Source organism: Diospyros lotus, chromosome 3 (genome assembly GCF_014633365.1).
Source record: "Diospyros lotus cultivar Yz01 chromosome 3, ASM1463336v1, whole genome shotgun sequence".
In the NCBI taxonomy this organism is placed as follows: Eukaryota; Viridiplantae; Streptophyta; class Magnoliopsida; order Ericales; family Ebenaceae; genus Diospyros; species Diospyros lotus.
Window position 1 is genome coordinate 10,691,163 of NC_068340.1, and position 23,545 is coordinate 10,714,707.

The following is a 23,545-nucleotide window of genomic DNA, read 5'->3' on the forward strand; positions in this document are numbered from 1 at the left end:
AATGTTGTCTAAAAATAAGGTGCATTTATGATAAATTATTTTTAACACTAAAACACTCTTATTAGTTGATAAAATATTTTAAAACACAATACATTTATTATCAATTAATAAGAGAGTTTAGAGACCAAAAAATATCCAATAAATACATATTGTTTAAAAATAAAGTATATTTAGGAAACTTGTTAACATTACCCTTTTGAAAATAAATAATATATAATACATATTTTCTAATTAGGCCAAATATATTATATACTTTTAAAATACTCTGAAAATTAAAAAGATATTTGTAATCAATTTACAAAAAGAATATATTTTATATAGTATATATTTGAAAATATAAATTATATTACATATATTTATATAAATAAAAGTTCTAAGTACAAAAATATATTATATGTTTTAAGAATATATGAATAATATGGGTGTGTTAGTTTGCAAAAAGAAAATAAAAAATTACATGCAGCTACCCCTGAGTATTTGAGAAATAATATTATTGCAAGACTTACTCCTAATATTTGAGAAAATGCAGCATGAGGATTAATGTTATGTTCCAATTTTCTCTTACTATTAATTAACTAAGTTAAATATTCAAAAATTATCAAAATATCTTTATATTTAAAGATTTTCTCCTCATTTTTCATTTTACTCTCTCTTTTTCAGGTCTTCCCCCCTCCCCCCTACCTTTCCTCCCCGGTGATACCTTGGTTCAATTTGCAATGATATTTGTGTTCACAAATCAAACCCAGATGATGGGTTTTTTAACCATTAGTTCAATAATGACACAACTACGAAGGCAACAAGAACTCTCTCTTTAACATTTTAAAATTTTGTTCCTTGAAGAACCCGTTTTTGGTTCAATTGTAGGGCCTAAAAATTTGGGTTCTTTGTTTGATCGAAGAAGGAATGAGTTTCAGCCACTGGTTCAAGGACCACATGACGATGATAGCGTGACAATGACAAGAGGCAAAGGCACTAGTGACTGTAAGTGTCTCTCCATCTATCTTTTTCTTCCTCAACCTTCATTAAAGAACCGAAACTGTAGGTTCTTTGTTTAACTAGTTCTTGGTTCTTTAAGAACCCAGATTTCATTTGGGCTTTGAACAAGATTGAAGAAAGTTTCTTCAATCTTTTAGGTTCTTGAATTGAACCTAGATGATTCATCTGGGTTCAATTCACAACCCTAGACTAATCTGGTGGTTGCTGGAGACTGGTTATTGACAATTGACGACCATTTGTTATTTTTTTTATTCTTATTTTTTGCTAAAACTAAAGGGGATGGGAGAGAGTAAGAAATTAATGAAAGAAGAGAGAGAATGAAGAGGAAAATAGTCAGTTTGTTTCTCTATGTAATAATAGGAGAGGTTATTACTATTTCTAAAATATGAAGTTGGTTGTTGTAATTATGTCAAATTCAAGAATGGTTATTACAATTTATCCTAAAAATAATAATAATAATAAAAAAAGAAGATCAATAGTCCCTTTGATCGAGGCTCTTAATAACTCACAGAATATATTACATGCATGTGTGTGTGTTCGGATTTCGTGAGTCCATGAAAATAAGAAAATGAAAACGTTTAGGATCGTGGATTAGTGGACCACCATTGCTGGGGTTTGGCAAATTGTGGGGGTAGGTGGCCATGGAGTGGAAGACGAAGTTGGGAGCGGCCAAACACTTCCAAAACATATGCTGATAGATATTCTGAGAGGATATTGTAAGTATTTTGAATGTTTTTACAATGTTCCGGGGAGAGGCAAAGAGCAATATGCCGATAAATGTTCAAGGGATCGCTTGGTTTTAAATCAAATCTTAGCAGTATTAATTTGGTGTATTTTTAAAATACGAGACAGTTACGAGTTTATACTTTATATTTTAATACTTCTTTCTCCATTTAATTATGGACGGTGTGGCATATTTCTTGGTCATCATCTATAGCTGTGAGGGTTCATAAAAGTCCAAAAAATATTGCTATGGTGTTACGTATTCATTAAAAGTTGTCAACAGGCTTAACATTTTTGCACAAAAACCATGTGTCTCCAAGTAATAAGAATGGGTCAGTCGACGTTTACCGGCGATGAGTAGTCTTCAAGATTGAATGATCGTTACCAGAAATCCCTACTTTCTGGCCGCGACTAGAAATAAGAGTTGCTGGAGCCCACATCCAAAATTGAAGTGGAGACTTGACCACCAACTAACCTACCAAATATCAATGGCGTGGTGGGTCTACTCAGTTGCCGGAACTGTTACACTACTTTTTGGTTGTCAGTATATATTTTTTAATATTAGTATTTAAAGAATAAGCAGTGCTACTTTATCCGAGAGATTGACAGAAAGGATTACTAAATGAGAGTAAAAAGACTAAAATGTCATCGCCTACTTTGTAAATTTGTAAAATGTGTCACTGCTCGCAACTCTCTCCTCTCCCTTCTTATGGCCGTTGATGCAACCGTCACCTCGCTACCATCGCCTTATCTCACCAACCACCGCTACATCCTCAAATGAATGCATAGAAGTAGGGTCTATCAAAGCATGAACAAGCGTATCGGAGAAAAATAGTATACCTTCAATAATTGCAGGGTCCACCTCAGCATCTTCGCAGGTTAAGTTGTACACACGTCCATGGCGAACATTTTGTGCTCCCCCACTCGACTTCTCAATCTTTTGCCTCTTCTGGCATTCTCTTGAAATGTGTCTGGGCTATCCGCAATTGTAGCAAGTGATCTTTGCTTGGTATCCAACTTGAGGTGTCTCTTTGTTTTTCGGGCAATTTCTCTTAATGTGACCATTTTCTCCACAACCAAAGCACTTTACTAGGCATCTTTTCCCTTAGTGTTTCTTTTTGCATCGAGAACACTTTCCTTCATCTTTGGGTTGAAACGTTGAAATTCCTGTCTTATTGCCGTTGTTTCCTTCCTCGAATCTAATCATCCTTACTTGGGATAAATTTCTCTCTGTGGTTAAGGCTCGACTTAAAGCTTTTTTAAATGAATCAATAGCCCGTGTACTTAAAGCCTATTGGAGGTTCACTTGCAATCCTGATATAAATTTTTGTGCCTTCTCACATTCGTCAGTCTCGTACATAGGCACATACTTAATCAATTGAATGAATCGCGTATCATACTGTGTCACTGACATTTCATTGGTTTGTTTCAACCTCATGAATTCCCAAACCTTTTCTTCCCTCCAACTTCTAGGAAAATATTTATCTTCAAATACTTCCTTAAATCTTTCCCAAGTAAGGATTGGCGTGTCTTCAACTTTGTTCTCGTGTCCTTGATGAATCCTTTGTAACGAATGCTCTATTGACTACCACAAATGTCCTATTTCTTCTTCTAGCATGAAGACGACACATCTTACTTTCTCCTTCTCACTGCATTGAAGGTGCTAGAGTAATTTTTTCATCTACTCAAGCCAATACTCGGCTAAGCTAAGATCGTCACAAGCTTTACCCTTAAAGACGGGTGGTTGTAGATGTCGATATCATTCTAATGTTGTGGTCGTATGTCATGTGGGTTACTCTCTACTTACATAAGTCAGCATACTTTCTAAAAAGCTTTCCATCATTTCAAATTAATTTTCACTTGAGCTAGATTCTCCAACATACTTATCACCTCTCCCTAGGTGATTTCTATGGTTACTCTACTCTTCGAGACTACCTTCCTCCCTTCTTTCATAATTGTTGACGACTAGATCTCTAGGTCATCGTGTATTCACCATCTAAAGTGATAGATAACAATAAGTTATACTCAAGCAAACCTGTTTCTTAAAAGGATAATTTTATTCCTTAAGATAAACTACATAGCATAACATTCCAACATAACGGAAAAGAAATAAACATAGTAATTTTTTCTTCGACTAATCTTTCGACCTCTAGATCCATGGCTCCTTAGGACCTATGTCATCATTAGACTCTGCTAAAGATTCTTCCTTATCCTCATGAGATTTATCATCCAAACTGATGCTGATGACATCATTCTCTTCTTCGAGGTCCCCTCCGGGGTTATCTTCCAAGGCTTTCTCATCCATGGCCTTCTCGTATAAATCCTCGTACTGTAGCTGGATTCTCACACAGAAATCATTGAAGGTTTCAAATTCCTCGTTCTGCCAGATCCATATGGCGAAGGTCTTCCATTCTCCCTCTAACAAGTTTATAAGATAATCTATCTAAAACTCTGCCAAGTCTTCTAGTTGGCGATAACTAGAGGGTACATCCTATATAATGTCCTCCATTAGGGTAAGAAAATGGAGTACATCTTCCTCTTGTGGATTACCTCGGGCACTGATTCTCAGAGCCCAGTGAGTTAACAACACTTGATCAACCATCCTTGCTATCGAAATATAGATTCAAATTAGAAACCTCAAACCAATGTTTCCTAAAGTTTCCATATCCATTTCTTCTAAGTTTCAAGTTGAGTTATTTTACGTGATGCATTAATTGGATATGTTTTGTGAAAACACATGACAAGTGGGTTTTCATAGCATTGATATATTTGATTCATGTCATTGTAATTGTTTATTAGGATGGGGCGAGGTCTTCTTGAGAATGGGGCAGGGTTAATCTCAATCGTTCGGGTGACGCTGGTGTGCACCTAGAGATTAAGTATATCGCTACAAGGTCAATCCCAACCCTATGTTGTGGAATGGATTTTTCATGAGAGATTAAGTATACTATGGAGATTTTTGAAGGTTGACATGTCGCATTGTTTGTATATGGCATGCTCATGATCATATACGCATTCTATAAACTATTTTTATACCATCACTTAGATAATTCAGCATCTAATCTGGGTTATGTCCTAGAAACATTCAAACGTTCTAGATGAGGGTCGCAGCAAGGGCGGGACATGGTCAGTTAGGGTTGATGGAATACGAACTTGATTGTTGTTATTTATATTTTTGAAGTTATGTAATCCTTATTTTGATTGGAAGACAGTTGTACAAACAAATGCAGTAATCTATGTTATGCGATCTTGTTAATTTTCGTTATGTATTAATATGCTCTACTTAGCTTAAGTCCATCAATCTTGTTAGCTGAGCAGGTAAGACTGGGGTTCTGGGATTTTGTGAGTATGTGAAGATTGTTCTTTGAGACATTGAGTGTGTCCAGGCGAGGTGTTACAAGTGGTATTAAAGCTCTAGGTTAGTTGTCAAGTTATAACTTGGTTAGAATCATTGGTTGAAAACTTAGAATAGAATTACGAATCCTAGTGAATATTCTTCTTGATATTATGTGTCTAAACTTTTATAGACTCATATTAAGATAATTCATGCTTATCATAGTAATCCAATTCAACTCGATTGTAGACTGACAAAACAAAGCACAATCAGCTAATTCTTTGCTATTTTGGTGGAATCAACTCATTTTTATCATGTCCAAAAGGTACTAAAAGAACTTGATGGGCTCAGAGAAAAGTACAACAATTCATTATGATTCTTATTGTTTTCAATTCTCATAGTTACTTTTTAACTTAGTTACGTTATCTTGAACAAGTCCCAAAACAATCGCTTTTATTTTTGTCTACGCAAGTTTTTTGTTCTCTCGATTAGCAACGCAAATGGTCAAAATCTCACATAAATTATATAGATTTAAATGATAATTAATTTCTACATCATCACCATCAATTATAATAATAAAAAAGGTGATATAACCATGGGCGAATCTACTAGTGCTCAAGGCTTAATTTTTTAGCGTAAAAAAATATTTAACAATAATTTAATTTAAAAAAAAATAGAGTCTATCCCAATATCCGTGAATGTATATCTTTCTATTTTTGGTCATAACTCATTTACGGGTGGAGTTTAGGCAGGGACGGATCTAGAAATTTAGGTTGGGGGCTGAAATTTTAAAAAGATAACAATATTTTTTCTTTCTTGTCAGAAGTTCGTTGTTCCATTATAAATTCTAAGATACACAAATAAAAAATAACATAATTCAATAATCGAACAATTAAAATATTTAACTCAAGATTTGAGGCAAATGCAAGGCCAATATAACAAATTAACAATTGACAATTGTATTCCTAATCCTAATTGAATGCAACAGTCAAACAGCCAACTCCAAGCAGACACAAAATTAGCAAAAAAATCACTTATAACTTGCTCAAAAAAGACAGCAGCTTCAACGAATCAATCAACAACAAAGTTGAAACCCACAAACAATTTATTTTACTTGTTAAGTAGAGGTAGAGGCAAAAAAAAGAAAAATTACTTAGCTCTCAATCGAATGAAGCAGAGGCAGCGAGCAAGGGCGAGGCCGAGAGGCAGAGCAGAGGGCGTCGAGGCGAGCAAGAAGGCAAGACGCCGAGAGCCAAGACCCGAGAGACAGCGTCGGAGCAGCTAGGGCCAGCGAGAGCGAGAGCGGTCGAGCGAGAGCAAGAGAAAAAGGCGAGGGTGAGCGAGAGAGGCAGAGAGCGAGGGCAAGCGAGAGGCGAGAGCAAGAGGGGTCAAGGGCAAGCGCAAGCAAGAGAGATGAAGAGAGCGAGGAGCCGAGGGCGAGCACGAGCAAGAGGGGCCGAGGGCGAGTGCGACGCAAGCAAAGCAAGAGAGATGCAGAGAGTGAGGGCCAGCGCGAGCGGACGCCGGACGAGAAAGAGAGGGGAGGCAGAGAGCAAGAGGCGGCCAGGGTGAGAGAGAGCGAGAGTGAGGTCGGGAGAGGAAGAAGAAGTGGAGAAGAGAAGGGTTTCAAGAGGGGGGCTAGGGTGGGATGGGGTCAAAGAATTGCAAATTTAAGTCTACCTAATTCATTTTTCTTGTGGGCTGCCCTGAGCTTCAGCTTAGGGCAACTCACACGTAAATCCGCCCTTGAGTTTAGGGGTGGAGATAGGATTTTGATTAAGTGGGGACGAATTTAAATACAAAAAATCTAACTTAAAAAATAAAACAATAATGATAATATTAAAATGTAAAAAAAATTTACAATTGTTTCTTATAACTTTTTATATTTTGATAAAATCGTATAATTAACTCATTATTAATTTTATTAAATATATTATTTTTAACATGCATAACTAAGTTATCATTCATTTATTAATTTTCAATCCTATTACGTAATCAATTATTTACAATATTTTATAAAAAATATTCTTTCAACAATAGTAATAGCAATCGAAAGAAAGAAAATCAAGATAGTATTGGGGAAGAAAGTAAGAAATAGGATAAATTTAAAAATGAAATGGATTACAACTTAGAAATTAGTGGATTTGGAACATTTGATCTATTTAGGATTGTTATGTATAAAATAATAAAAGCAGAAGAAATCGGGTCAAGAAAGCGCCACATGGCCCCCGAGAGAGCGCCACGTGGCAGCCCTTGGGTGGCCAAAGAAGGCCACCCAGGGGGAACCACCCCCGAGTGAGGTCACTCGGGGGTGGCAGGTGCGGCCCCCATGGGCAGCCGCGTGCGCTGCCAGGCAGCACGCGGCTGCCTGGTGGGGGCCGCGCCCTTGTGCTAGGGGGGAGCGCCCCCCTCCCCCGAGTGGACGTCACTCGGGGGAACAGTACCCCCGAGTGACCCCACTCGGGGGAAGGCAACCGCGCGCGCGGCTGCTCCCGCGCGGCTGCCCGCGCGCGCAAGGCCTCGCGCACAGCTAGCCGCGCGCGCGGCTGGCAGCACATGGCTACCCGCGGAAGGCTGCGACCTCGCGCCCGGCTGCCAACATGCGGCCGCCCATGCACGCCCTTGTGCGCGACCCCCCGCACACGCAATCACTTCGCACCCGGCCCCGTGCACGGCCCCTCGCGCTCTTTTTTCCATGCTCACAGATACCCTCCAGTGAGGGTCACCCAGGGATCCACACTCGCCTCCGCGGGCCTCCTATTCTTACTCCACCGCCTCCAAGAAAGTCGGCCTAAGGCTATTCTCGCGAGACTGGGTCAAAGCCCCTCCGAGATTCTTGCCACAAAACTCGAAACACGCGACACATGGATGCCCTTCTTGTTGCTATAAATAGGAGGTCACTTTCTCTCATTCGGTATGCAATCTCTGACTCTCGCATTTACTCTCTTACTTTCGAATACTGAATTTCTACGGTGATCTAACTTAGGCATCGGAGGGTCCGCGTGGGGACTTTCGCCCGCGCTCCTAACCGATTTATTCTCTAATAGGTCATCCATCGCTCGGAAACACCTCTGGAGACTCATCCATCGCTCGAAAATGCCCTACGAGACTCACCCATCGCTGCCACATTACCCCGGGAGACTCACTCATCGCTCAGATATGCCATACGAGGGTCATCCATCGGTGGTTTCCCATTTTATAAATTTATTGTTGTAATCGTGTAACAACAATTGGCGCCGTCTGTGGGAAACGCAAACAAAAAGCTGCAACACTCTTCCCTCATCATGGCTCAAACTCGAAGCAATCGCCAGACCCTCTCCCGTGGGGCCTAATCGCCTCGACAAGAAACCCTCCCTCGAGCGGAAGATCAGCATCAGTCTACTCGCGATGGCCCGTTACCCCTCATCCATGGGGGCCATCCGCCTCTCACCCATGAGGGACAGCCTCCCCTCACCCATGGTGGCTAACCGTCCCTCACCCATCAATCCCCTCGTGAGGGTCACCCATCCCTCACACACCAGCAGCCGCCCCTTCCAGAGCCCTCTCACCCACTGGGGGCCCAACTTCAGGTGCCTCCTCTTACCGCCCCACATATTCTCTCGAGACCCTACTCAGGTATGCAGATCCCATCCGTCGTACCTTGGGCTGAGTACGAGGCCCTGCGACAGCAACATGCTGAAGGAATACGAGCTCTGAGGGAAATGACTGGTATTTTGCCAAGTCTGGTCCCCCACGGGACAATCCCAGCTACATTGAGAAAGTTCATCCCAGAGATAGTTCCATCTCACAGGGCTCGTCAGGAGGTACCAGGGAACGACTCCTATCGAGACGCAAGCCCTGAAACCCACATTCAACCTGTCCCAACTCGAAACAATCAACCAAGGTCTCCTTTAAGGGAAGATCACAGCCAAACATCTCCCCCTCGAGGAAATCATGGAGGAACTGACCGTCGAAAGAAAGAAAGGCGAAGCCCACAACGAGGAAGATATTCGAAAACAGTAGCCAGCACTCCGATGGAAAGAGGCCGAGATGCAAAACCCATAACCAAGCAAAATGATGGGCCTGAGGATAACCCTACTGCATTTAGTGCACGAGAGGCCGCCGATATGAAAAAGATGATTGAGCGGGTCTTACAACAGAATAAGTTATTACCTACCTCTGAGGAACAATCCAGAGGAAAGCTACCATTCGTGGCCGAAGTAATGGAGAAACCTTTGCCGAGAAAGTTCAAGATGCCTCAAATAAATCCTTATTCAGGAAAGGACGACCCATACGATCACATGCAAAACTATGAATCTTTAATGATGCTTCATGGATGGGACGACGAGATAATGTGCAGGGCATTTCCTTTAACCCTAATTGGGCATGCTCGAGCCTGGTTTAACGGCTTACCCGAGGCATCTATCTCTTCATTTGAGCAGCTAAAAACAGAATTTATCAAAGCGTTCATTATTAACAGTCAAAGAAAGAAGGATGCGACATATCTGCTTAGCATTCGACAAGGGAATAAAGAGACCCTACGACACTACGTGGACAGATTTTGAAATGCCACACTTGAGATCTGTAATTTATCGATTGAAATGGCGGTGTCTGCCATGTTCCAAGGGACACGACTAACCCCTTTGCAAGAATCATTATCCCTGGACCCCCGAAATCTCTGGCGGACCTGTTCGTCCGGGCTAATAGGTACATACTCCATGCGGAGATGATGAGAACGGTATGGGGAAGTGAAGACGGAGAGAGAAAGAGGAAAGAGCGAGATATTGAAGAAGGATCAAACCAGCGAAAAGAACGGATCAGGAGGTCGGATACAGTGGGGCCACAATTCCATCATTACACTAGGCTCAATCAACCCTGATCAGCTATATTGGCGGCAGTAGAGGGGTCTGGTCTCCTCCAACTTTCGAAAAAGGCAGATCGCCCCATGGGGAGAAATCAAGAAGAGTACTGCAGGTATCACCGAACTCGGGGACACTCTACTGATCAGTGTAGGGACCTAAAAAATCAGATCGAAGCACTCATTCGTGAAGGACACTTGCAAAGATATGTAAGGACTGAAGGTAGAAATGACAGAGACCTTCAAAGAAGGGAAGAAAGACCCGAAGGTCAAGATAGACGAAATTTACGGCAAAATGAAGGGATAAGGGATGACAGAATGGTGGCCCCCCCTGACAATGAGCCAACTCATCAAGCTATTCATGTTATCTTTAGGGGCGAGACTTTAGCTGGGAATACTTCTTCTTCTCGAAAGGCCTATGCCCGTCAAGCCTACTAAGTCAATTCTGTGATGGAGGTGAGAGAGGACGAGGAGCCAATCACGTTCACCCCTACTGATAGAGGTGATATAATACTTCCACATGACGATCCAATGGTAATTTCTGCAGTTATCGCCAAACACCCCATCAGTAGAATTTTGGTGGATAGCGGCAGCTCTGTTAATCTAATCTATTGGAATTGTTTCGAACAAATGCACATATCCCAAGACCGGTTGAGAAAAGTGTCCTCTCCCCTATACAGCTTCACTGGAGAACCTATCTCGGTAGCAGGATCTGTTCAACTACCTGTCACATTGGGCGCCGATCCTCAAAGTGTGACACGACAGGCGAATTTCATGGTGGTCAAAGCCCCTTCTGCAGCATACAACATGATTTTAGGCCGACCGCTCCTCCATGATATGAGGGCTGTAGTGTCCTCTTGCTACTTATTAATGAAAATCCCCACGCTCTCAGGAGTAGGGCAAGTTCGTGGAGATCAGAGGAAGGCAAGATCCTGTTATGTATCATTCACAAAAGGAAAAAAAGCAGAAGAGACTTTATCTATCGCTGAAAAAGCCATACACAAATCCCTGGAAGAAGAGATTGCTCGCAAGCCCCAACCAGTGGAAGAGTTAGAAGCAGTGCGCTTAAGTGACACAGATCCCGAGAAGTTGGTGTATGTGGGCACGAAGCTTCCGAAACCAGTAAAAGAGGAAATCATGGGGTGCCCTAGAGAAAATTTGGATGTCTTTGCTTGGACACCAAGGGATATGCCAGGGATTAGTCCAGACATGATATGTCACCATTTGAACGTGGATCCTCAGTTCAAGCCTGTTCAACAAAAAAAAAAGGAATATCGCCCCTGATAGGCTACCGGCGTTAGAAGAAGAAATTGATAAGCTACTAAAGGCAGGTTTCATTCGAGAGGTGTTATATCCAGAGTGGTTGGCCAATGTGGTTATGGTTAAAAAACCCAACGGAAAATGGCGCGTGTGTATAGACTTCACTAGCCTCAACAAGGCGTGTCCTAAAGATTCCTACCCATTACCTCGGATTGATCGTCTGGTGGATGAAACATCTGGGTATCATCTATTGAGCTTCTTAGATGCCTTCTCAAGGTATCATCAGATAATGATGTATCCTCCAGATCAGGAGAAAACGTCATTCATTACAGAAAAAAGGGACATATTGTTACCAAGTTATGCCATTCGGGCTCAAGAACGCGGGGGCCACTTATCAACGCATGGTGAATAAAGTCTTTAAGGAATTATTGGGTGATACAATGGAAGCATATGTCGATGATATGATCGTGAAAAGTCGGGAGAAGGAATCGTATGTTAAAAAGCTGGCACGAGTGCTTGAAGTCTTTAGGCAATACAAAATGCGCCTAAACCCAGCAAAATGTGCATTTGGAGTTCAGTCTGGAAAATTCTTAGGATATATGATCACACAAAGGGGCATCGAGGTGAACCCCGAAAAGATTCAAACGATACTGGATATGGAACCCCCAACATCAATTAAGGAGGTGCAGCAGCTGACAGGTCGAATGGCGGCTCTTGGGCGTTTCCTTTCCAAATCAGCCGAAAGGGAACTCCCGTTTCTTCAGACGTTAAGGACAGGGAAAAAGTTTGAGTGAACGGAGCAATGCCAAAAGTCATTTGAGGCATTAAAAGAGTACTTGAAGGAAGTCCCTTTATTGACTCGACCTAAAACTGGGGAAATGTTATATCTGTACTTGGGTGTAAGTGACAAAGCAGTAAGTGCAGTACTGATTAAAAAGGAATGGCAGGTGGATCGACCAGTGTACTACGTCAGTAAGGTTCTACAAGGGCCGGAAACGCGTTATCCCTTCACAGAAAAGGTGGCACTGGCCCTATTGAATGCCTCTAGAAAGTTGAGGCCATATTTCCAAGCTCACTCCATTAGCGTACTGACAGACCAACCATTACGGAGCATTTTACAAAAGCCTGAGTGTTCCGGTCGTCTCACCAAATGGTCCATTGAGTTGAGTGAGTATGACATACAATATCATCCTAGGCAGGCTATAAAAGGGCAAGCATTGGCGGACTTTATTGTCGAATATACACCCTCCAAGGAGGCCAAGGAAAAGAGCATAACAGAGTGGTTACTGTTTGTTGATGGGGCTACTAGTTCCCAAGGGAGTGGAGCGAGAATAGTGCTTATCCCACCAGAAGGAGAATCCCTTGAATACTCTCTAAGATTCGCTTTTCCAAGCTCGAATAATATGGCCGAGTATGAGGCACTAATCGCCGGTCTGAGGTTAGCCCGAAAACTTGAGGTAGCACAATTGATAGCCCACAGTGATTCTCAACTGATCGTTCAGCAATACTACGGGCAGTACGAGACTAGAGAGCCGGCCATGGGACAGTATCTCCAGAAAGTCAGGGCACTTGCACAGTTGTTCGAAAGTTTTTGGCTAGTACAGATCAACAGATCCCTTAATGGCCATGCAGACGCTTTATCCAAATTAGCATCCACTAAAGAAACTACTGGGAGAACAGTATATGTGGAAGTCCTTCAACAACCAAGTATAGAAAAACCTGAAGTAGCATGTATTGAGAATAGTAACGACTGGAGAACCCCTTTCTACAAATATTTGACCGCGGGAGAATTACCGACAGACCCAAAAGAGGCTAGGAAAATTAAATTTAGAGGAGCTCGTTTCACAATAATATATGGGATGCTATACAAGCGAGCGCACACTATGCCACTCCTCAAATGCTTAGGCCCTCGGGAAACCAATTATGCTTTGACTGAGGTTCACAGTGGAGTATGCGGTGAGCATCTGGGAGGAAGGGCCCTCGCGGCCAAAATCCTAAGGGCAGGCTTTTTCTGGCCCACATTACAACATGATGCTCAAGCAAAGGTCAAAGAGTGTGATAAATGTCAGAGGCACGCCCCAATTCATTCTGCTCCGATATCGCAACTACAACCCACATTCCAGCCCATTCCATTCGCTCAATGGGGCTTGGATATTCTCGGCCCATTTCCGCAAGCTACAGGGCAAAGGAAATTCCTTTTGGTGGCAACGAATTATTTTACCAAGTGGATTGAAGCCGAAGCCCTAGCCACCATCAATGCGAGGAAAGTAGAGGCCATGGTATGGAAAGACATTGTATGTCGATTTGGAATCCCACGAGTCATTAACACCGATCATGGAAAGCAGTTTGACTGTGATTCTTTCCGAAATTTTTGCAAAGGCTTGGACATTCAGCTAAGGATTTCTTCAGTAGCATATCTCCAAGCTAACGGATAAGCAGAAGTCAGCAATAAAACAATTTTACATGGTTTGAAAACTCGGCTAGAAGGCGCAAATGGAGCATGGGTGGATGAATTGCCTACCGTCTTGTGGGCCTACCGAACAACCAGTCGGGTCTCAACGGGTGAAACGCCATTTAACCTGGTGTACGAAACAGAAGCTTTGATTCCTGTGGAAATCTCGTGCAGGTCACCCCGATTGGATGCTTTTGATAAATGTGACGGTTCGAAAAACTCTGATTCATTAAAAGAGAGTCTTGATCTCATCGAGGAACAGAGAGACAAGGCGGCTGTACGAATCGCTGCCTATCATAAAAGGGTTGCCAACTATTACAACTCTCGTGTAAGAAGCCGACCTCTCAAAAAGGGAGATTTGATCCTCAGAAAATCAACCATCACCAATGCACACCGAGAGGATGAAAAATTTCGAGCAAATTGGGAAAGGTCGTACCGCATCCAAGAAATGATAGGTCCTAGTACCTGTATCCTCTAAACACTCCAGGGTGAAACCATGGGTAAGACTTGGAGCACAAACCACCTGAAATTGTACTCCCCTTCGGAGATGTAACGCAATAATAATATGAACCCGAAGAGGGACCGTGGACGTAGGCACATTTTGTCGAACCATGTAAAATGCTTGTGTTTTCCCTTTCTTCATTATTCAAGGCAAATGAAAGAGAACGACCCGCTATGGGTCCCTTCTCGCACAAAAAAAAAAAAAAAAAAAGATAATGATAAAGCCTTTTTTTTGCTTCCCCGCAGAGTAGTAAGACAAGTCTTGCCCGGAAGTGAAAAAATCAAATGGCATTAGCAAGCAAATTAATGTCTCGCTAGTAAGATATTCTACTAAGCCCGATAATAATGCAAAAGGCCCTGCCACATAATACGTTATGAGAAAAGCACGGCTCAATAGGCCCGACGACTGTGATAGCCGTCCTGCCTCAAAGCCAAGTGGCCCGGTCTAGCGAAGTGACAAATATGTCCACCACAACCCCTCAACATTGAAATCAAAAGGTTATCCCGCTAGCCTACTTAATTGGCCTGGCTCGATAACAGGAACAAGGAATTGCCAAAAGACCACTACGGGCTGAAACGCCCATAGTCCACCTTGTGGCATGAAGAGTCTAAAACCCTAAGGTCGGAACCAGACTTTCGATGGGAGATAATAGTAAAAAATCAGCAAGCTGTAACTACTGTTTAAGAAAAAAGACAAATCTTATTTAAAGCAAATAAAAGCAACTACACTCCAAAAAAAAAAAAAAAATACTGTATTAAAAGGGGGAAAAATCTCCTTCAAGTCTGCTTCCTACTGCCAGAGCTCGGAGCACTGCTACTAGGGGCGGATAGGGGCTCACCTTCCACCAAGCCCGAAGTTGGGATAACGATATCAGTCGGGACAACTGTATCATCAGTCGAAGGGAGGGCGTCAGTCATCTCCACTTCTGCTGAGGCAAAGGCGTACGGCTCCCATGGGCCCGACAAGTTCTCCAGATCATCAGCTAAGTTGGCATTCAAATAAGTCTTAGGGCTCGTGGGGTTAGGATCATTATATCTTCGCCAGTCGGGGACGTCAGACTCCTCTACCTCATCCGTATAAACCAGCTCAGGAAACTGTTCTCCTGGGCGTTTGGATTCCAGGTGTGAGCGTGCAAGATAGAATCCATACTTGGTAAAGTAACCCCCGTAACGGATCTTCCTTTCTTGGCAATCTGACGATAGACGATATTCTTTCACAGCCTCCTTCCGTGCCGCTGAAATCTCTTCATTTCTTCGATCCTTGAGCGACCTATTTTGTTTCCTTTGACGAGCAAGGTCATCTACCCTCAAGGAATGCTCTTGCAGCAAATTCTCATGAGCATTTCGGGCTTCTACGAGTTCCCTCGTCAGCGATTCTTTATTCTTCCGGAGCTCCTCTAACTCCCCTTTCATGCCCGAAGACTCACCGCGAGCCTCTGCCAGCTTGGACCGCATGTCTTCTCCCTCTCGAGTCAACTTCCTGATATCGGTTTGTAGCGAGCGTTCATGATCCCGCCACTTTACCAGATTCTCTCTCGCCTCCGCCTTCTCTTGTTCTGCCTGGTGATGATAGGCTCTCCCGATGGCGTTGGATATCACCAACCCTTGGACCCCCTAGGCGCAAACAACGCATTAGAAGACTAACAGCCAAGTCACACAACAAGCACGACATGCAGGAAAAACAAAGATAACTTACCTCAATAATCTTTTGCTCAGGAGAGTTGGCAACGCTAGGCCAAATGCCGAAAAAATTTTGCTCATCCTGAGGGAGCACAGTAGCATATATCATCCTAGCACCAACCCCTGAGTCTCTTATAGAGTCTGTGTCGATTAGCCCAGGCTGCACAGTGAAATGGTCGCCCCTCACCCGGGTGCTGTTGAGAATTGGCACGGGATTTCGACTAGGCTCAGCAATGGGAGGAAGAATTGGTCGAAAATCTGGGAGCTCGGCTTTCAACTTCCACCGGTCCCTGCGAAAGGGAACAAAAGGTTGACGACTCTCCTCCCTGATTCGGTCGAGCTCACCGCTAAAAGAAGAACGAGAGCTGCCAACCCCCTTTCTTCGCGAGCCAGACACATCAGTGGGATTTGGCTCCACAAGAGCGCCTTCGAGGGACGGTGGGTCTAACATAGATACATCCGACGTGGGGGCCAAGGTCTCAGGGCAAGGAAGACTGGATAAGGTACCTGCTTCAGATCTTTTCATTTTCAAGCGCCGTCGAGATGAGTTAGGAACTAGAGGAGGAAGATGGCTGGGATCAGGTACGCCAGATGAGAGCCCCTGTAGCAAGCCTGGAGGCGCTCGAGGAGGAGGCTGTGGGTCTTGCTCCCCGGACTGTCGTGAATCCCTACCACGACGTCTGAGCGTCTGTTCCTTGAATACATTCATATCGTCTGCAAAGCAAGGGATGAAAGACAAGAGTCAGCCGCATAAATTAATATTTAAAAGGCAATCTCTACGATTCTGGGAATCTACCGTCAGGGGAAGAACAACCAGGAAAGACCATACTTCCTAGGGAATTCCCCCCTTCTTCTTCTTCTTCTTCCTCGGGGCCCTCGTCCTCTTCCTCGCTGCCCTCTTCCTCCTCAACTTGCAAGGTGTCCTTGGGCATGGCCGATGAAGGCACAAAAGCAAGGGCGGAGGACCCGGGCATGTCTTCTAGCCGAATGCCCCACCCCGCAACGGCAATATTTTCTGAGGTAAGCAGGTCGGGCAAATTACAAGTGCCAAGGGCACATAATCTCTCAATTACTCGGCGATAGACAGCCTGGGAAATCCTGATATCATCGAGCTTTTCCAACCAAAAGTCCCGCTCATTATCCCAACACCAACGAACCGGCGCTTTCCAGCTAGAAGGAGGCTCGATCACAATCCATCGGGACTCGAAGTCCACCTTATTTTGGAGCTTTTGAAAAATGGGGGACAGACCTACAATTCTTTGAAGTGTGAAAAAGACACCCCTCCGTTCGACCCTTCTCAACCTATAGAAGCAACCAAACAACTCTACAGAAAGAGGCACTTGGATCATATGACAGAGAATAGTGAAACCAACTAACTGAGCCCAACCGTTAGGATGAAGCTGGCCTGGGACAATATAATGGTAATCAAGCCACTCCATCCCAAAGTTGGACAAGGGAAAACGAAGGCCTAATCTTAAAGAGGCCAAGTATACTCCAAAGCCACGTCCTACCATGGCAGTACTTGTCTCCTCAGGTGTAGGAAGCCTAATATGGTGGTCAATAGGAATTTGGAAACGAGATTGAATCTCGGCTAATTCTCTCCCCTTCACTGAAGATCGTCGTCCCAGAGATATATATACATTGGGAGCCGGAGGAGGAGGTGGTAAAGTATTCTTAAAGCGGCCCATGCTGAGCACTAAAAAGAAGACCAAGGGCGTGCCCTTCAGGCAGACTAGGATTCCTATGGATGAGGGTCACACAAACGACAAGACGAGACCTATGGATGAGAGTCACACAAACGACAAGACGAGACCCATGGATGAGGGTCACTCAAACGCCGAGATGAGACCCATGGATAAGGGTCACTCAAACGCCGAGATGAGACCCATGGATGAGGGTTACGATAAGAAAGGAATGAGACCGATCAATGGTCTCACGCAAGGATGAGGCTAATGACCAGTCCCATCGATGAGGGTCAAAGAAGATAGCCATCGACAATAATTGGACCCATGGATGAGGGTCACTCGGGGGAGAACATGCCTAAAAGTCCCCATGGGTGAGGCTCTCTTAGGGGAGATACAAAACCATGGGTGAGGGGGTATACCGTGTCAAAGCCTGGAATGCTGAGAGAATTCTCACGGAAGAGTGGTTGAGTAATGAAGAAATGAAAGGTCAAGTCTCCCCTTTTTATAGCGGTCATGGGAGACATTGTAGAAAGGATAAAGCACGAGAGACCTGAAGATGAAGGAGATAGATACAGAAAAAAATACATTTCAGAATGAAAACGGCCTCAAGAAAATGGAGTTACAGCATAAACAAAATACTCTTCCTCCCGGTACTCCCAACAGAAAGAGTAGGGAGCAATTGTTATGTATAAAATAATAAAAACAGAAGAAATCGGGTCAAGAAAGCGCCACGTGGCAGCCCCTGGGTGGCTAAAGAAGGCCACCCAAGGGGAACCACCCCCGAGTGAGGTCACTCGGGGGTGGCAGGCGCTGCCCCCATGGGCAGCCGCGTGCGCTGCCAGGCAGCATGCGGCTGCCTGGTGGGGGCCGCGCCCCTGTGCTAGGGGGGAGCGCCCTCTCCTCCAAGTGGACATCACTCGGGGGAACAGTACCCCCGAGTGACCCCATTCGGGGGAAGGCAACCGCGCGCGCAGCTGCTCGCGCGCGGCTGCCCGCGCAAGGCCGCCCGCGCGGCTGCTCGCGGGCGCAAGGCCTCAGGCACAGCTAGCCGCGTGCGCAAGGCCTTGGGTACAGCTAGCCGCGCGCGCGGCTGGCAGCACATGGCTGCCCGCGTAAGGCCACGACCGCACGCCCGGATGCCAACATGCGGCCGCCCGTGCACGCCCTTGTGCGCGACCCCCCGCACACGCAATCACTTCGCACCCGGCCCCGTGCACGGCCCCTCGCGCTCTTTTTTCCATGCTCATAGATACCCCCGAGTGAGGGTCACCCAGGGATCCACACTCGCCTCTGCGGGCCTCCTATTCTTACTCCACCGCCTCTAAGAAAGTCGGCCTACGGCTATTCTCGCGAGACTCGGTCAAAGCCCCTCCGAGATTCTTGCCACAAAACTTGGAACACGCGACACATGGATGCCCCTCTTGTTGCTATAAATAGGAGGTCACTTTCTCTCATTCGGTATGCAATCTCTGACTCTCGCATTTACTCTCTTACTTTCGAATACTCAATTTCTACGGTGATCTAACTTAGGCATCAAAGGATCCACGCGGAGACTTTCGCCTACGCTCCTAACTGATTTATTCTCTAATAGGTCATCCATCGCTCGGAAACACCTCCGGAGACTCATCCATCGCTCGGAAACGCCCTACGAGACTCACCCATCGCTGCCACATTACCCCGGGAGACTCACTCATCGCTCAGATACGCCATACGAGGGTCATCCATCGATGGTTTCCCATTTTATAAATTTATTGTTGTAATCGTGTAACAACAAGGATAAACTTTAACACAATAATTTTAAATTAATTTTGAAAATTGGACTTGATTAAAAATAATATAAAATAAAAAGAAATTAAGATCTCGCCCATTAAGGGCAATTGCCCCCATTGGCGTCACTTGACTTTGTCACTGAATTCATTTATAAATAAAAAATTATAAATCTAATATCAAATTCACCCAAATGCTATAATTAATTTCAAACAAACCTAAATAATAAAATTTTAAAATTAAATTTTATCATTAATTTTAAATCTAAATATTATCATTAATTACATAAAAAAATTATTACATTAATTTTTCAAATTTTCAATCTCTCAACATAAATTCTTAATATAACAGGCGGTCATGCACTTTGAAATAAGTAGCCGGAGATACCTTAGAATGGGTCGTTTTTGTTTAATTGAATGGGTCTAAGAGGGACCGAACTTGATGGTCGTGAGCGGTCACCGTCGCTTTGGTAAGTTGTTGATTGTTTAAGAAGCTAAGCATGGCTTTTCTTCGCAATTTCAAACACGTGAAGTACGGAATCAGGAAACACAAATTTAATCACGTGCATCTTGCTGCGTCGTAGAGGTAGAGGTTAATGGCCTCCTGCGTCACGGCACTGGGGAGCGGTGGACGCTCCCCCCTCCAGATGGCCTCAGTGTTTGCCCAATACTCAATATATTATTCATTATGGCGCCGAACTTACCAATTACAATGCTACCCGGCTCTCCTTGCTGCTCCCCGTGAAAAAACTGCCAAGTTTGGTTGCTACTGCTTGTTTGAATATCTATCTTTCAAATAACAAATATCGCGCTCGCCGAGATATTCTTGAAAAATGTTTGATAAGGTTAAGGCCTTAAAAGGGCAGGGGCTCGGTCACGTGCAGTTTGTGGTTCAAGCTACTATTCACAGAACAAAATAATAATGTTAGTTAAAGGGATATAAGTTAATGTGAAAATTAAGTCCGAAAAAATGAAGGGAAGACACGAGTCAGTCAAGTCAGTGGTGAGAGGGGGCGGTGCGCGGCGCTGCAGAGCAGGGCGTACGTTGGCAGGCAAAAGTCATGTTGGATTCCCCTGTCTACCTGCACTGCTCGCTTATCTCGTTGACATCTCACCAGCCAGACAGCCACGTGCCATTCACCGGCGCGACCGATTACATAGAAACTTGTTATTAATTAATTAATTATTGTACTAAAGTCTGTCCCATTCCAATCCCCTCTTCTCATTTATCTCGTGTCTTCATTTACTGCTCCCTCTCTCCCTCTCTGACTCAACCCTCCGTCTCACTTTCTCTCCACCTTTCTCTTCCCTGCCTCTCGCATTAATATCTCCCTCCCCTCCCCTTCCCCACTCGCCCCTCAGAAACCGCCATTGATTCTTCCCTCCAAAGCAATGCCGGCATCGGCGGTGGAACACGATTTCTTCCGCATGGAGAAACACGCCAGCTCCTCCGCTACCGCCAAGCTCTTCGATCGTCGAAGAAGCCTTCGAGGTTCGCACCACCCTCAACTGATCTCTGTTTTAATTAATTTCTGTATTTCAATCATGTTATCTTTGGGCCCATGGATCGAGTCCTAGTCCTGTATCTGATCCTGCTTGCATGCATGCGTTTCTGAAAGATATTCAGAGCGTCGTCTCCAAGCTGAACCCTGAGCTCCTGAAGACTCTGATTGCTTCAACTGGTTCCGTACATCACAGCCCCAAATCGTCAGAAAATTGTGGCCTCTTCTTCCCAAAATCGGTTCCCTCTACGCCGAAGCTCGAAGAGACTCACTTTCCTACTTTTCCCGCCTATACTCCTAACATCGGGTACTTGAAAACGTTTTCAATTTAATTGTTTACGTCTGTCCCTTTATAATTATATATTTGTATATGACATGATGCATATTGGTGCTCTCCTCTTCCAGGGCGAAGACTTGCAGTGTTCCTGAATCAAGTCCTCTGACAATTTTCTACAACGGAACTGTGGTCGTTTTCCATGTTTCCAAGGACAAGGTTGGTCAATAAAACCATCCAACATCTTTTGTTTTTGTTTGAAGTTTCTTTCTTTCTTAGCTTAAAACATCGATCTAGTTATATGACTGAAGAGGATGATAATGGTTTGTTCTTAAAGGCAGAGAGTATCCTGAAACTGGCGGAGGAGCAAGTCTCCAAGGCCTCTGAGGAAACAGCAGATACGAAACTTGCAATGTCTTCAACCCATCGAACTCAGCTGCTGGATTCTCTCAGTGGCGGTAATTAATTTAATTAATTACTACTCACGTATCGAATAATGAATTTGGCTTCTACTATCTCTCTTTATTATTATATCTTTATATATAACACAAGGAGTCATATTGCTTAATTTATTATTCTGGTGAGTGCAGATCTACCAATCGCCCGGCGAAAGTCGCTCCAACGATTTCTGGAAAAGCGCAAAGGGCGGTAAGGTTCCATCTCATCTCTTGGTTTAAATTTCTGATATGTCTGTCGTCTAAATTATCTTCTTTTCTAATAAGCCTGCTTTGTTAATCACTAGTCACTAGGTGCAAATAAAAATCAAGTTTCTTTAAAGGAGATAAGAGAAAAAAATCATAGTAATGATGATGAGGAGGACTATAACGAGGGAGGGGAGGGAGTCTTGGTTTAAAATCAGAAATTTGAGTTTGGCAGAAGGAAAATTAAAAACTAAAAATACCAAAATAAGATGTCTTGCCACCACTACGGTTTTGGTGAGCAGGTGCGGTTAGGTTTGGCCTACCTACAGCCTACTTACTATTAATGGTGCATTCCATAAGTTTTAGTTTTAGTTTTATTTGTTTAAAAGATGAAAACTTGACAAAGATTTGATATCTAGGACTTAATTTTTATTTTTATTACGTTTTTATAGTTTTTGGGCCAATGACTACTTAGTGAGTTTGATTCACCAGACGGGCCTATTTTTTTGCCTTCTTGGTAAGGAAACTTGAGAGCAAGCTTACCAAAACATATATTCTTTACGTTTGGTTGAAGTTATAAAAATGTCGTTGAATAATAAAAGCAAGAGGTTTTCACTGATTGTCACAACGTTCTTTACGGTAAAAGGGAGAATATATATAACCGCAACCCAATTGGGCACAACCTGTGGCGTAAATTGGTGCAGATTATTACTGAAGTTTGAATGGACTACAACAATGAACTTGGTACTTTTAACAATAATTATAGTTTAAATATTCACTGTTGTTGCTCACCTCCCCCTTTTATGAAAGCAAAAAAAATCACCTAACGTATTAAGAACAGAAGAGGTCACAGAAAGCAACATATTAATGGGGCCAGACGTATACTGCCCCAGTCAACCTACTAGGCCTTTGATGTGTGGCATTGTGGTTGTACGTTTCTTTGGCAGGCAGGTTTGAATATTATTTAGTACTATTGTTGTCTAAATAGTCTCCTATGTATCCTAACAAGACGCGGTTTTGAATTGTCTGTTTCTGCAGGCTTAATGAAGCAGCGTCGCCTTATGGCAGCCCCTCCGCGTTGGGCAAATAGAGAGAGAATACTTGATTAATACATACTTGGGGAAGCCTACTTTAGTCACTTTATTTAATGTGGGTTTTGATAAGGAAATTAAAGTAGAAGATGAAGACGTGTGCGTGTTGCTTTCGTTTTTTTGGCAATTGGCATTGAAGCTGCGTGCTGCGGGAGCCTCGACGCTTCCTGGCAATTTCCAACTTTGAATGTACCTATATATCCTTACCTTTTGTGACTGTGACGTCTGTATGCGTTCGAATCTTTGATTTCTTTAAGCCATGTTCTTGTAACATATGCATTTAATTTTTTTGTACTCGTAGGTAACTTGTCCATCTAATTTGTCAATTGGCATTGCCTTGGTTTATTTTTCTATTCATCTAATCTCGCTGTGGGTGCCCAATTATTTGAAACGATTGGCTTGGTTGGTGGTTGTGCCGTGTGCATTGAAAACATGATTTGCAAATCTAAACATGCAAGGGAGAAAATTAATTTGGGTGGGTAACAGAGGCTCCAAAACTCAAGTCCGCCAACTAATAACTTTCCCTTTTGTTTCTTTTAAACATAAAATTGTATACAAATTCAATACCAATATCCTGATTTGCATCTTTTTTTAGGATAGTTAGCGCTAAGTAAATTGACTTTTCACGTCTTTGAACGGCCAACCTGTCTCCCAATTGTGGGTGCAGAATTAAACGAAAAAATGAAGCAATTATATGTACATAATATAAGGGCATGATTCACCTAATCTTCTTGCTTGGGCCAAGTACGATTCGATGCTAATTTCTTTGATATTAAGTTTTTTGAATTTGGTTCGATCTCCAA

The 23,545-nt window shown here is 43.4% G+C and overlaps 2 protein-coding genes across 2 annotated transcripts; both read left to right on the forward strand.

Moving 5' to 3' along the window:
• The first annotated feature begins 12,028 nt into the window (after window positions 1-12,028).
• On the forward strand, window positions 12,029-13,585 carry LOC127796825 (uncharacterized). Its single transcript, XM_052329227.1, has one exon. The coding sequence runs from the start codon at window positions 12,029-12,031 to the stop codon at window positions 13,583-13,585; it is 1,557 nt and encodes a 518-aa protein (XP_052185187.1).
• A 6,864-nt stretch (window positions 13,586-20,449) lies between these two features.
• LOC127796264 (protein TIFY 9-like) lies at window positions 20,450-23,104 on the forward strand. Its single transcript, XM_052328319.1, has 6 exons — window positions 20,450-20,726; window positions 20,854-21,043; window positions 21,142-21,229; window positions 21,348-21,468; window positions 21,601-21,658; window positions 22,690-23,104. The coding sequence occupies exons 1-6, from the start codon at window positions 20,627-20,629 to the stop codon at window positions 22,739-22,741; spliced, it is 609 nt and encodes a 202-aa protein (XP_052184279.1). The 5' UTR covers window positions 20,450-20,626; the 3' UTR covers window positions 22,742-23,104.
• The last annotated feature ends 441 nt before the right edge of the window (window positions 23,105-23,545 follow it).